At 54.6% G+C, this 14,463-nt stretch overlaps 2 protein-coding genes across 2 annotated transcripts; one reads left to right on the top strand and one right to left on the bottom strand.

Moving 5' to 3' along the window:
- Window positions 1-1,628: 1,628 nt before the first annotated feature.
- HOXD13 (homeobox D13) lies at window positions 1,629-3,400 on the bottom strand. The gene is made up of 2 exons (XM_074145648.1): window positions 2,680-3,400; window positions 1,629-1,879 (listed from the first exon to the last, which is right to left on the bottom strand). Exons 1-2 carry the CDS (start codon window positions 3,398-3,400, stop codon window positions 1,629-1,631), a joined length of 972 nt encoding a protein of 323 aa, XP_074001749.1.
- Window positions 3,401-10,744: 7,344 nt separating this feature from the next.
- Window positions 10,745-13,852, top strand: EVX2 (even-skipped homeobox 2). Its single transcript, XM_074145751.1, has 3 exons — window positions 10,745-11,168; window positions 12,341-12,600; window positions 13,193-13,852. The coding sequence occupies exons 1-3, from the start codon at window positions 10,745-10,747 to the stop codon at window positions 13,850-13,852; spliced, it is 1,344 nt and encodes a 447-aa protein (XP_074001852.1).
- The last annotated feature ends 611 nt before the right edge of the window (window positions 13,853-14,463 follow it).

The following is a 14,463-nucleotide window of genomic DNA, read 5'->3' as shown; positions in this document are numbered from 1 at the left end:
TACTGCAAAAAGAAGGCGATTTTCTTCCTCTTTTTTTTTTTTTATATATATCGAAAAGAAATCGTTTTATTAAAGACCGTTCAGAATAACTTGGCAACACGGTTAACAGCTTGGAAGTCCATGTTTCCAACACAAAGTAAAAGCAGACTTTAAGACAAGAAAATAAAAAGATATGGTTTATCGAGAAATAGTCTTACGGTATGTCTTACCCACATACACTGGTAATCAAAGTGTTTAGAGCAATAGTATATTATAATAAATAATACTAGTTCGGAACACACATTTTAATAATTAGACGAGGCACATTAACAGAGAGGATATCGCTTCTCTCTCCTAGTAGTTGATTAGCGCGTCTGATCACCCTGTGTATATCATAACATGCACACTAGGTTTAAAATAATAAAAAATCGACAAAATCCTAGCCTTTCGGCCTATATAAATTATGGCATCTTTTGAAATTCCTTATTTATTGCTTCTGTCATTAACACCCGTTTATTTTTGTAAATTAAAAGTTAGAGGTGAACTTCACTTCCCCGACCAGGAGTTGTTTTAGGTTTTGTTTTTTTTTTAAGCGCCGTGACGGGAGAAAGGAGAAGAGTCTTGTGCTTGTCCGGACACACAGGCTAGAGCGGGCATTTTACACAAGCTCTGCGCGGATCTATACACACCTCTGCAGCGGCAGTCTCTCCCCTGGCCGCAGGACGACCCAGCCGGCCCATCAGTCCCGCCGAACGCGCGTCGCCGCGGTGCCCCGACCCGCGCCTCCTCGGAGCGCCCAACCGCTTAGCCCCGCCGCCGGCAGCGCCCACCCGGGCCCAAGCACCCCTTCCCGGGAAACAGCGGCTCCTTTTTCAATCGAGGAATATGAAATCCTTCCAATGAAAACGAAACCGCAGGAAAAAAAAAAAAAAAAAAAAAAAGAAAAACATAACAAAAACCAAACCCAAACCCGCGGAAGTGGGGAGCGCGGTGGGACGTGAGTAGGACTGTGCTTCTGTGCTTTGCGCCCCGCAACAGCTCGGAGAGACTCTCTCTCCCTCGAAAAAGCAATTAAAAACCCAGCTGCAGACATTACCCCTTCCATGCAACTCGCAATTCTCTCCGGGTCCCCGTGGGCTCGGCGGGTTTTGGCAGCAGCCGGGAGCTGCCACGGGTCCGGACTCCGGCTTTCTTGCATTTTCCGATAGATTTTTTTTTTTTCACACGGCGTGTTTTGAAGTTTACGATACCAAATCAAAACTGACACTTTTTGGCACCGGCTGTTGTTCAGAGAAAAAAAAAATTACAGAAACCCCCCCAAAGAGTTAAGCATTTAAGAAAGTTATAAGTGTAACCGTTCAACATATTTAAATTCGTTTATACTGGCCTAGAGGGAAGAACAGAAAATATAATTAATATTAATATTATTATTATTTTCAAAAGGAAGAAACAGACCTATAATTCAAGATTTGTCAGCACTCTCTTCCACTGAGAGAAAAAAACTGACTTTCATGGAAAACAATTCCCGAAATTTCGCCACCGCTGGAAGGAGAAAAAAAAAAAATTAAATATATTTTCAAGTCTTTCCAAAAGTCTTTAGCTGGTCGTAAATTGAGTTTATATATCCATCACTGTCCGCAACCAATAGATCAAGATACATTGTCTTTCAGTTTGGAGACTATTTTCTTATCCTTCACCCTCCTGTTCTGAAACCAAATGGTAACTTGTCTCTCAGACAGGTTTGTGGCTGCGGATATCCTTCGCCTCTTGTCCTTGTTAATGAACTTGTTAATGGCATATTCATTCTCGAGTTCTTTAAGCTGCAGTTTTGTGTACGGCACTCGCTTCTTTCTCCCACGCCGGTAGACACACATATCGGGCTGGTTTAGTGCAACGTCCCCTATTGTAAAAGACATTATGTGAAAAATTAGAATTTTATTACAGGCGTTTAAAGCTTAACCGATACTTGTTGGGCACTGGTTTTCACGGGCAAATAAATAATGCCGGGTTGTTTACAGTTTATTATCATTTACACTGCCACATTATTTGCACGTTAGTAAAGCACCAAAACCTTGATGGACTGTCATCACTTTTCAGGCATGCATCGGCCAGCGAGCATGCAGGACGGCGGGGGCATTGGCTGGGGGGGCCGAGAGCAGGTCGGTCCTGGCAGCGCACACACAGAAATCGCTTTGGTGTGTGTTTCCCGGGTTTGTTTGCATGTGGTTTGTGCCTCGGTGCCCTCACCACTCGCAGCCTCTTAAGTGCTCTGGGGCCGGGTCAGTCGCCAGCCGGAGAGGCAGAGGAGTGCAAGCCTTCGAGCCATCGTCCTGCAAACGCGAATACAAACCCGGCCACCGAGGGAAGCGGCAGGAGAAGGAGCCCGAGGCCGCCCGCGAAACGGGGCTCCGGGGCCCTGGCGCTGAGTGGCGGGGAGGGGGGTGTCTTGGGGGTCACTCCCGCGGGGTGGAAAGCGGAGGGTGAAATTTCCTCGGGGGTAGGTGGGGGATTGGGAGGGTGGGGAAGGAGAAAGGAATATCCACTGTCCCCCCCCCCCCCCCCTTCGCTCTGTGCATGTCTGTGCAGCGTGTCCACCTCGGCAGGCCGCCCCTGCAGCCCGGGGGGCGGGGGAGGGGACGGGCAGGCGGACGAGGCACGGAGGGGGGGGTTCAGCTTAGACCATTTCTCTCTCTCTCGTACCTGGAAAGGACGATTTCCAAAAGTGTGAGCTCTGTGTCTGATCTTTGGCACAGTAAACCTGACTATTCCAGCCATTAGCCAGAGTCCAAGACTGGTAGCCCTCCATTGATATGTATGTTTCGTGTCTCGGTTCCCCAGAGCCAAACGTTGAGACCATGTCTATGTACCCAGGAACGTGCTGGTAGGGGGTTGTATAGCCCTGGTAGAAGGACACTTCCTTCGCCCTGGAGGAGACTTCATTGGCGGGGACACTCGTGCTGGTCAGACTGGAGACGTCCATGTACTTTTCCACGGGAAAGCCGCCAATGGAGGCATGGGGGGGAGACTTCAGGGCGTTTTGCTGGATCCCAACCCCGTGGGACATCCTGCAGCTATAGTATCCATTGCCAAAGTGATACCCATAGCCGAGTGCGGGGGCGGCGGCCGGCGCGGTGGAGCCCGGGCAGTCCTTGGCCGGGGGGTCGGGCCTCGCCGCCGCCCCCGAGCGCTCCCCTCCGCCGGCGTAGGCGAACCCCGAGGCGGCGGCGGCGGCAGCGGCGGCGGCGGCCGCTCGGCCCGTGTGCGCTGCCCCGAAAACGGGCGAGGAGAGAAAATTACGGCACTGCCCGGGGGCTCCGCCGCCGCCGCCGCCGCCGCCACCGCCGCCACCGCCGCCGCCACCGCCGCCGCCGCTGCTGTCGCCGCGCAGTCCGTCCATCTCCCAGCTCGCTGCTTTGCTCATGGCCTTGCACATCGCGGGCGGCGGCGGCGGCGGTTCGGTCCCCGGCCGGGCATGATGCAAAATGGATATTTGCCTCCAACAGGTTGGATCCTGGCGGTACGTTTATAAAAACGAAGTCCAGGTTGGGAGGGGGGACGGGGGTGGGGGCGGCCGGCTCCAGATTAGTTTTCGGCAGCCCGGGGGGCTGCTCATAGGCTGCCGTCGAAACATGTGACCCTCCCGCTGCCCGCACTGCCCCTTTCGCCTCGCAGCCCCCCGGTTCGCACCGACGGCGCCCCCCCCCCTCTGCTCCCCCTTCCCACCCCCGCCCCGCCGACGCGCTCCCGCCCCGCCGCGGCCCCGGCGCTGGGGAGGGGTTGGGCGGGCGGGCGGCGGTGATGCCCCTCCAGGCCAGCCTCACTCCTGTCGCTTTCATCCTCCCCCCCCCTTCCTCCTGCCCGCGGCTTCAAAAGGGCCAGCGGACCAAGGATCCTCCTCTGGCCCTTTTTGAAGCCGCGGACCGGGGTCCTTTTTGAAGGCGCGGGCAGGGGTCTGACCGGATCCCCGGCGAGGCCTTCCCCAGTTCATTGTTGTGTCTGTGGCAGGGGGACAAACCCGACACGGTCTTTGTATCCCATTCTCCCCACCTCTCTCCTTCCCGGCGATGTATGGAGGAGAAGGGCTTTGTTATAGGGAAGAAGGGGTCCCCTGGCTCCACTGAGTTCTCAATCCATGGGAGACGTACCCACCCCTCCCACCCCCCCTTAGCCTCTCAGATACTGATACCAGCCAGGAAAAGGCATCGGGTCTGTGCTCAGCGCAAGATGCTAAACCTGGCACTCATTACATGTGGCTTTTTTCCCCTTGCAGTGTCTGTTCATGTCGTGGTAAGGCAGCCTAGTTAAAACGCAGCGTTTGCTTATGCTGACGGCTGTCGTGGGGGTGACTTCCTAAGACTGTGGCAAATCCTTCTGTCGTCTCTCTTGACTCTCCCGCTGAGCCGGGATAGAAATTGCAGGAGTGCGAAGAGCTGGAAATGGAGCGAGCTCCGAAGAGGAGTCTCAAGCCCAGCTCCAACCCCAGCCCCTGCCCCAGCCCTTCTGGGCCGGCTCCAGTCGCTCCGCGGCTGCGTATTGCAGACACTTAACCCTCTCCCGGGCACGGAGGGCAACAAGTTCCTGGGAAAGGCGGCAGCTCCGCGGGGGAGGGCAGGGAAACTCCGCGCCCACTGAAGAGCATATAGCCGGGGCCGTGTTTACTGTACCCACGAAGGCTCGGGCTCTGGAGACAAGAGAAGCAGCCGCCGTGGAGGTGAAACTCGATGTTGACACCATTTCGGGGCCCTTGCTGAGCAGCCCGGGCAGGCGGAGGGGCCGGGCGTGAGGGCGGCAGGTCGCCCAGCAGCCGCCCGTCCCGCAGCCCTGCTTTGTAGCCGGTCTCATAATCTTTGGCATTTTCTGGGAGCGGGGTGAGGAATGACAAACGTGTGCCAGTAATCACAGCAACAACCGGATGGCAACCACGAGTTCACGTTCGTTAGCTCTAACCACTTAATTGCTATTAATCTTTCCTAATCAGCTAAGTGAGCCAGACGTGATTACGTGTTTCGCTCGGTTATAAGACGAATCAGTATTTACTCTCAGGACATGAAACCCTACATAATTAGAAGGATGGTTTGTGGAGGCACAAGTTTCTCATCCTTTTATGTCCTTGCACGCAACTTTCTAGTGAAAACATTGTTAATACGCTTAAGTCCTGGGAAATGAGAGACTTTATTTCTCCGGACATCTTTCCATTTGTATTCCCATCTCCCGTTGTTTTTTACCTTGCAATAAATGCAGTGGAATTTTCTCTCCCGCCACGACATTTTAAATAAGGCCGCCGAGAGAAAAGAGCACCTAAAACACAGGGTCTCGGAGATTTTTGAGCTCCGTTATGTCAAAGCAAATGACGGTGCAGCCCCAGCGACGCACGCAGAGGACCTCAGCCTTGCCGAGACCTCTGCGTCAGCGAGAGCACCTCGGTGTCCCAGAAAACCGTGTCTTTGGGCGGGTTTGTGACCAGCAACTTCAATTCCATAACGAGCCGTTTTGCGGAGGGTGTAGAAAACCACTGCTTTGCACGGCAGGATATTATGCACGCGAATAGAAATAACGAGCTCATGAGCCAAGGTCGGATCTCTGAGAGCATCCGCCCAGTTTACAAGTGACAAGACGCGATCCGCATCCCCAGCCCCGGGGGCCGTGCTGCGACCCCGGCCCCGAGCAGCCCACCGCCTCCCCTGCCCCGGGAGGGCAATCCCTACCGAGACGTCGCTCCGCGGCAGGCAGGGCGACGTGCCGCGCTTGCCAGGCCTCTGCCTGCGGCACAGTCCTCGCTTGCGCCCGGCAGCGGCTCTGCGGGTGCCCAGTGCCCCGCGGAGCCACATTACATTTTCCGTTGACACATTGCAGGGGAATCTGCATAGCACACGAGATAGAGAGCATCGCTGCAGAAAGTGGCTGTGTTCTCCCCCCGAAAAAAAAGTTTTCACCCCCCCCCCCCCGAAATTATCTCATTTCCTCAAATACATTTGCCATGATTTAATGCAGTTAGGACTCCACTCAAGCTTTTGGCGCAGGCTTTCAGTATTTGTTGTCTGTTCTCCGCCTGTTGTCCCCCAAGGTGAAACAACCTATTTTTTTCATCACCTCACTCGCCATAACTTGCCGATGGTAACTATGTCTTTAGGAAGCTGCTTCTCTTGTTAGTGTTTACTGCAAGAGAAAAGAAAGACAGAAAGGCAGACAGACAGAAAGAAAGGAAAAGAGAAAGGAAGAGAGAAAGAAAGAAAGACAGAAAGGCAGACAGACAGAAAGAAAGGAAGAGAGAAAGGAAGAGAGAAAGGAAGAAAGGAAGAAAGGAAGAAAGGAAGAAAGGAAGAAAGGAAGAAAGGAAGAAAGAAAGAAAGAAAGAAAGAAAGAAAGAAAGAAAGAAAAGAGTCGTCTAGGATAAACGAAGAACGCAAACGAAGAGAAAAACAATCGATTCATATTTCTCCAAACCTTTCCCCATGCCCACTTCGTTCTGTTGTTACCTTTAACTTGCGTGGACTTTTAATAGCTAAACAGAACAGAAGAGCTTTCATTTTCCCCTACCCCGTTAAAAAAAAAAAAAAAAAAAAAGGAAAAAAAAAAAGCAAACACAAAACCAAAACACCAGTTACGATAATGAAAAGATTTGACAGCAACGGGGGGAAAATTGTTAAACTGTCTTCTTGGTTTTTTTTTTTCCCCTCCCTCCAGATCTGTGCCACAGCTTCTCATCTCTTTATTTGCTTCAGCCTTAAAAGGTCCATTTCGATTCGGAGAAAGTTTTCTCGGGGCTCCCTGCCCGGCCTCGGTGCAGCGCTCACGGGCGACTGAGCACTGCGGGCGTTGAACTTGAGCTATCGGGTCACGGGCTGGCGCTGGCCGCTCCCTGGCTCCCGCCTCTGCTCTGAAGCCGCGCAGGGACCTTGGGGACTCTGACCTGGGACCAGCTGCCACCTAAAAACGAGACGTCGGCCGAGCGGCTTTGAGACGGGAGTAATGTTTTATCTTTTAAATTAAAACCCTTCTGTGTGCCGAGGACATCATGTAACCGTTGCGAAGCAGGGAGGGACACAGCTTCAGGGCCCGCGTGACTCGGGGACAAAGTCACCGACAGAGCGGGCAGCGCCCGAGGCCCCCGCCGCGTAGTGTGGCCCGAGAGCCGCCAGGTGGCGCCCCAGCGCCTGCCGTGGGCGCTGCCGCGGGGGATGCGCATGGGGGGTGCGCGAGGGATGCGCAGGGGGGCCCCTCGCGCACCCCCCCTGCGCACCCCCCGCGCACCGCCCGCAGGGACCGATCCCCGCGTCCCTGCGCCCCTCGCCTCCTGCTCCCACCCCGCGGAGACCTTGCGCTCCGGCGGACAGCCCTCCCTCCGGAGCTGCGCGCCGCCCCAGGCCGCTGTTGGCAGCCTGCCCCGCCGGCGAGGAGGAGGAAGCAGATATTCCTGTCCGTCTTCCCAAGCACGCTCTGAGTGGTGAAAAGCTGGCCGAGATGACGTTTGGCTGATTTAACATCAACTTCATTTCAATTAAAAGTTTCGCGACCTCTTTTTGCCGGGTAAGATTTAACAAACGAGCGCTGAAATACTCTTTGATGCCTCGAGTAATAACGTTCAAGGTAGAAATGAAAAGAAGTTTGGCCGTAGGCCTAAGCAGCTATTTAAACTTACACGAACAACTGAGTAAACACCGTCTAACAAAACCTCGCATGCTTCGGCGGTCTCTGTAACTTCCTCCCCCTTTGCCCGCCAATGTCACTGTGATGCCGGAGGTTCTTTAGGTCTGAGCTGTTGGTTTTGAGGAACTGTAAACATATCCCGAAAGTTTTTCAGGTTGTGCTATTCTTCTTGGGAAAAAAAAAGAAAGAAAAAAGAAAAAAAGGTATAAACATCGGTGCACTAAATGCACCTATTTTGCCAGGAATACAAATATCAGATGACTAGTTTATTAGTGGGTTGATGGTTTGGGGTGAACTGATTAACTGCATGGTGGGGAAGGGTTTTGTTACTTCACATCTACTTAGTGGAAGATTATTAACGTCTTTTATGATATGCTATTTCCCTTGCATATGAATGTAGCCATATTTAAAGATACATTGTACATAACCTGAGGTACCAGTATTATTTAAAAGGTGTAAAATATAAAATAACACTAATAAAGATCATTCACGGCCGCACTTGCGTGTAACTTATTTTTCTCACGTTGGGGCTTTTCATATACTCTTTTCCATCCGCTCCGAATAACGTAAGAAGCGTACCCTCCTTTTTAGTGGTGCAGTAACGCTTCTAGAGCCTAAAGTTGTGCCGCCTTTGGTTGTGTGCACACACGAGTGTCTCGGAGATGTGGTATCTCGGCTGCGGTTTCCGAAAGGGGGGGGGGGGGGGGGGGGGGCGAAAGATGCTGGCCCTGTTACAGCCTTTAAGAAAACAGACGAGGGCGCCAAACGACAGCAATAAACCCAGCCGCAGTCTTCCTCTTCGCCTCCCGCCCCGCCGGGACCGGCTGCCGGGGCCGCCGGCTGCTGCCGAGCCGGGCGCGGCTGGGGAAACGGGGGCTTGGGACCCCTGCCGGGCTGCCCGACCCCCGGGCACGTCGGTGCGGGCTGCCGCTCGCGGGATGCCCGCTCCGCTGCACTTAGTGAGACCCGAGGTGGGGGATGCAGCAGCGGAGACGCCTCCCGTCCCGCTGGGAGCGCAGCGCGAAGCCCCCGCGCCCGTCCCGGCCGTGGATCCTGAGGAGGGGAGGGGAACGTTTGCGGACCCTGCCCGCCGCCCCGCGCCTTTCGCCCCGCTCCGCTCCCCTCCGCATCGGCCCGCTCCCCCGCCGCGCCCGCGGGCAAGGAAAAGTTGATATTTACTTTTGTCTGGTTTGGGGGCTGTAAAACGCAGGACACCACACTGTAGTCTAAATTCACATTTCAAAGGGCTGACATAAAACGCTCATTAATGGAAGGCTGGATTTTACAAACAACGCCTAGAATGTTTCCTAAATATTTGGTGGAATGTTTAGGGAGACTTTAACACGTTATTAAAAAAAAAAATCTGACAAGTATCCCATTTTCGAGCTATGAATCATGCGCAAGAGCACAAGAACTTAGGAGATGTGTGTGACTAACATTAGCAGGAACAGCTCTTCTCGCAAAATATCAAACCCCCGTTTAATCACAGGAAACATTGGGGTATTTCTCCGGGCGATGAAACTCAGATTCCCAGGGTCTGAATACTAGATGATGAGGGTGAAAAAAAATCACGGCGAGAAAAAAGGTTGGGCAGCTCTCGAAGCGCACTCCAGAGATGCTAACGACAAAGGATTTATCTTCGTTTAAATGGTTGCCATCAGCGTCATTATTACTAGCAAAGTTATCACTGAAGGGAGACTTTCCGACTGTCACGTCTGCCGAGCGCGGCAGCCCGTGTCCCCTGCAGCGCGGCGACGCTGCGCCCCACGGCATCCGGCAAAGAGCGGAGGGATGAGCTAACTGAGCCACAGGTAACTTTGGAGAGAGGGTGCTAGATGTTATGTCTCTGCGAGCTCGAAGCCTGTAGGCAATAAACCCCCATCACTGATTTCTTTCTTTTTTTTTTTTTTTTTTTCTTTTCCCTTCTCCTCAATTTTTTAAATGCGTAGACTTTATTGGTGGTGGGGAGGGAAGAAGCAGAGGGCTGGAGAGAAACCTGCCGGGAGGATGAAATGGCACGGCCGCGGAGTGTTTTAAATCACGAATGCATTTAATGTCCTTCGGTTATGTCCCCCCCATCATACCGTACAGCAGCCAGTATTGTCCCAGAGGGGAGAAAAATCGCAAGCTATAGCTTCGTCCATAAGCAGGATTATAGAAAGTAAAAAGGAGATCATATTTGAGGACTAAACGAAGAAGAACATATTATTATAATAATATAGTAGGTTATAATAAATATTTTAATTTCCAGGCAACTGCCGTAAGCGCACTCGAATGGGTGCGTGCCGGCAGCAGCGGTCTTACAAAGTCTGGGCATAAGGTTCGCGCGTGCGAGGGGGTGCGTGGGGGTGTCAGGGTAAATTCCTAAATAAAAGTACTAATGCGATCTAGAAATGGGAGGGAAAAGTAGAGAGATATCAGCAGCAAGAGCTTTTCGGTCCTCTGGTCCTCCTCCAGCATTTCCTCGCTTTGTGATTTAAAATCCGCCTCAGAAATAGTAATAAAGAAAAGCATTATCTAATATTTAGCATGTAGTTCTGTCCGAGGACAAATGAGAAAGAAGCTGCATCATTAGGACCTAAAAGGCAACAAAACAAAAATCAGAGCATAATGATGCACCTAAATGAAGGGGGAAATGTTGCACAGCTCATTTTATTAATCAGACTGTCAATTCCACCCCAGAGGCCAAACCCCAGAGCAATTCAAGCAAGATCTGATCAAGCTAAGGACAAGAGCTTTACTCCTCACTTCTTGTCTTTCTTTCTTTCCACCTGGATATATTTGTCTGCTCTGAAGCCGCCTTCATTATCCACTGACAGGAGCTTGTATTTATTTGCTTATAAACCTGTTACAATAAATGATTATTCGAACAGCGTCATTCGTACCTTAATGACGAGCACCACTTTTTGATGAATGACATTTCGGGCTAGAAAGGATGTATGGGTCATTTTGACCAGTCATTCCCTCGCTTTGGCATCCCACAATTTTTACGCCTCCCTCAAAAAGAGATAATAATATTTAGAGACACTTGCCGGGCTGAATGTGAATTAGCCCCTGCTGCAGCTCATCATTAGTACAGGACCAGCCCTGCAACTTTGACATTTTTTATAAAGCTGAGATGATGGAAAGAATAAGAAAAGAGATGATCCTGATGGAGAGAGGGCTGCACAGCCCTACAGCTGGCAAAAGGCTCTCGAATTTGTCAGACTCAGCTGGAAATGCGGTGCTGGAGGCCCTTGAAAATTCTCCGCACAGTGGTCGCCTCAGCCCGAGACTGACTGCCGCCTCCCTGCACAGCGCTATAGGGGACATCTCCGCCAAAGGCAAATTTGAAATAGACACTTTATTCAATCTTCAGCATCCAAGCAGTGAAAGCACCGTCTCCTCCGAAATCCCGCCGTCGGAAAGCAGGAAGAAAATCAGCCTTTATTCCGAAGTTGCTCAGGAGGCAGATATGAACAGTGATGTGGAGGTGGGCTGCTCCGCGCTCCGCTCCCCAGCCAGCCTGACTTCCTCCCAGCTGAAGGAAAACAGTAACAAAGGTAACTCTTCCTTTATCATCTCCATCTAAGCCCCGCACTTTGCCAACCGGCTTTAAAAAACAAGGCAAACCCACCGCCACCGCCAAAGTTCCTCGCCTCTGCACCGGCGCTCTCTCTTCTGCGAAGACAGAGCTCCAGGCTGTAAAATATTATTGCGATTACTGTGCTATCCCGATAGCTGAGACACACCGCCCAGGCAGATCCTGTGCGGGTGCGTGCGTGTGTGTGTGTGCATGCCCAAACCCATCGGTATGTAGATATATATATAGAATATATGTGGGCACAAATATCCACCCACCTATATTTAGGGAAAGCTTTCTCCGTATTTTTCCTCGCGCTCCTGGAGCTCTCGGCGTCTCTCAAGCTGTGTATATGTCTATATACATACATAGATTAAATTAGAGAGAGAGAGAGAGGGGAGTGCGAGGAAGCTGTCCTTATTTGTCTCTGTGTGTCCTTCTCTGTGAATGTGCAACGTACTGTCCTGTGTCCATCTTGGGATAATTGGGCATTGTTCACTTTTCCTCTTCTTGTAACAGGGGGGTTGAAACAGCCTCGTCTCCTTCCCGCTTTGCGGGCATGGTGATGGACGATGGTTGTTATTATTGCTGTAATTGGGGAGGGGGAGCCAGGTGAGCGGTGGATTTCCTAGGGGCCACAGTGCATGCCTTTTTCGTCAAATGTGCCAGAGAAAGGAAGGGATCCTCGACGTAACGCTCGAGGGGAAAAAAAAAAAAAATTGGCTTTTATGGCTGCTCTTATTTCGCACGTCTCAAACGAAAATAAGAACCGCAGTCGACGGGGAAAAGGGCTAGCGCCGAGCCCGGGCTCCTGGCAGCCCGGCGGAGCCGCGCCGAGTCCCGGCCCGAGCCCTGGCCCGCTCTCCCCGGAGCTCGGCTGCCCTGAAATCACCCAAACCCGCCCCGTTTACGGTGAATAACGCGGTTATGAAGTACTCAAAAAAACAACAAAAAACCCCCAACCACAACCCAACCAAACCCGGACGCAAACAACTCAACCCCCCAAAATCCAACTTTATCGATTCTGTGAGCAGCAGCGATTTGTAAGGATGACAGCCGGCCCTAAGGACGGGCTCGCAGGGCCCTGCCCGGCCGGGCGGGTTGGGGGGCCGCTCCGCCGCCCGTTCTCACCCCGGTCCGCTCGACCCGCAGGCTACGCGGAGAGCAGCTCGGCGCCCAGCACCCCCGCCGCCGCCTCCGCCGCCCCCGCCGCCGGCATCGGCAGCCTGCACGGCGGCGGGGCGCTGGGCGGCTCGGCGGCGGGGGCCGACCAGGTGCGCCGGTACCGGACCGCCTTCACCCGCGAGCAGATCGCCCGCCTGGAGAAGGAGTTTTACCGAGAGAACTACGTGTCGCGGCCCCGGCGCTGCGAGCTGGCCGCCGCCCTCAATCTCCCCGAGACCACCATCAAGGTACGCCGCCTCCCGCCGAGCCCCCCCGGCCCCGCCGCGGCCCCGCGGTGCTCGGCTCCCCCGGGCCGGCTGCCGGCCGCCCTCTTTGGTTGAAGGGCTCGCCGGGCCTTCAGCTGTGATCATCCCTTCTGCCCGTTCGCTTCTCCGCACCGAAAGCTTTTAATTTCCTTTTTTACAAAAAGTATTATGATTATTTATTTTCCTCATCGGTTCTTTATCGCGTTAGCATATTTCCTAAAGAGAAGGAGGAGAGAGAAAATAGACGCGGCTATTAAACACGGGGGTATGAGCGCGTCAATAGCGTAGTCATAGTCCTGCGTGGGGGAGGAGGGCACGAGTCGAAGGGAAAACGTTTATTCAGATGGAAGGGGTCTTCTCCGGGGCGAGGGGGACCGTGCCCACCGCTCCCCTCGGGCAAGGTCACAGGCGACTGCTCCGGGCAGGAGAGAGGTCGCCAACAAGCGAGGCGGCCGGCGTGGGTGGTGGCGATGGGTGTCGGTGGGTGCCCGCCAGTGTCCGCGGCGGGAGCGGGTGCGGCGGGGCGCGGAGGGGAGCGGAGCTGAGGCCGCGCTGTGCTTGTCTCCCCGCGCAGGTGTGGTTTCAGAACCGGCGGATGAAGGACAAGCGGCAGCGTCTGGCCATGTCCTGGCCCCACCCGGCGGACCCCAGCTTCTACACCTACATGATGACCCACGCGGCGGCCACGGGCAGCCTGCCCTATCCCTTCCACTCCCACGTCCCGCTCCACTACTACCCGCACGTCGGGGTCACCGCCGCCGCCGCCGCCGCCGCCGCCTCGGGGGCCGCCGCTGCGCCCTTCGCCACCTCCATCCGCCCGCTGGACACCTTCCGCGCCCTCTCGCACCCCTACTCCCGCCCGGAGCTGCTCTGCAGCTTCCGACACCCCGGCCTCTACCAGGCACCGGCCGCCGCCGCCGCCGGCCTCAACAGCAGCGCGGCCGCCTCGGCGGCGGCGGCGGCGGCAGCGGCGGCGGCGGCGGCGGCGGGGTCGGGCCCTCCGGGGGGCTCGGCGCCCTGCTCCTGCCTCAGCTGCCACAGCAGCCAGACGGCGGCCGCGGCGGCGGCGGCGGCCTCGGCCCTGGGATCGCGGGGCTCCACTGCCGCCGACTTCCCCTGCACGGCGGCGGGGCAGCGCTCCGAGAGCGGCTTCCTCCCCTACTCGGCCGCCGTGCTCAGCAAGGCCGCCGTCGCCTCGCCGGACCAGCGGGAGGAGGCGCCGCTCACCAGATAACTACCCCGGCCCGGGCCCGGGGGCGGGGGGCGTTTTGTATCGGGTGTGGGGGGTGTCGGGACACACACACACGACCGGGTCGGGGGGCGCCCCCGGGCTCGGCCAAAAAGTTCCGTCTATTTTTTTATTGCTGACTGCCCCGTCGCGGAGGGCCGCGGGTCCCGGCGGGGACGGCGCTCCGCGGATGTTGCGCTCCCGCAGAGGCGGCCCCGCCGTGCGCGCTGCCGGACGTTGCCCGGCTCTGGGTTCCACGGGGCTGCGGGCGGCCGGGCCGGCGGGTGCGGGGACGGGGAGCCGGCGGAAGGGAATACGTTCCTGGCTTTTTTGTTCTGGGTTTTTTTTTTTTTTAATTATTATTATTACTTCGGTTTGAGTTCGACTAAATGGGCAATGTCTCGCGTATTTCTGTACGACAAGCGGTAACTAATGAGGCTGCCGCGGCCGGGCCAGTGACGGGAAGGGAAGTGTGAGATTGACAGGATGGGGAGAGGCATTTTTTAAGCTCATGCTTTCTAACTACCATAATCCACGCTATCTGGGAAATACTTGAATCTCTCTAGGTGTAGGCTGTCGTCCTGAAGCATTTACCTTCCAGACACTTTTCTAAATTT

The sequence above is a fragment of the Numenius arquata genome, chromosome 3 (genome assembly GCF_964106895.1).
Source record: "Numenius arquata chromosome 3, bNumArq3.hap1.1, whole genome shotgun sequence".
Lineage (NCBI taxonomy): Eukaryota > Metazoa > Chordata > Aves > Charadriiformes > Scolopacidae > Numenius > Numenius arquata.
The sequence above is the reverse complement of the archived record's forward strand: the minus strand, read 5'-3'. Positions and strand labels throughout refer to the sequence as shown.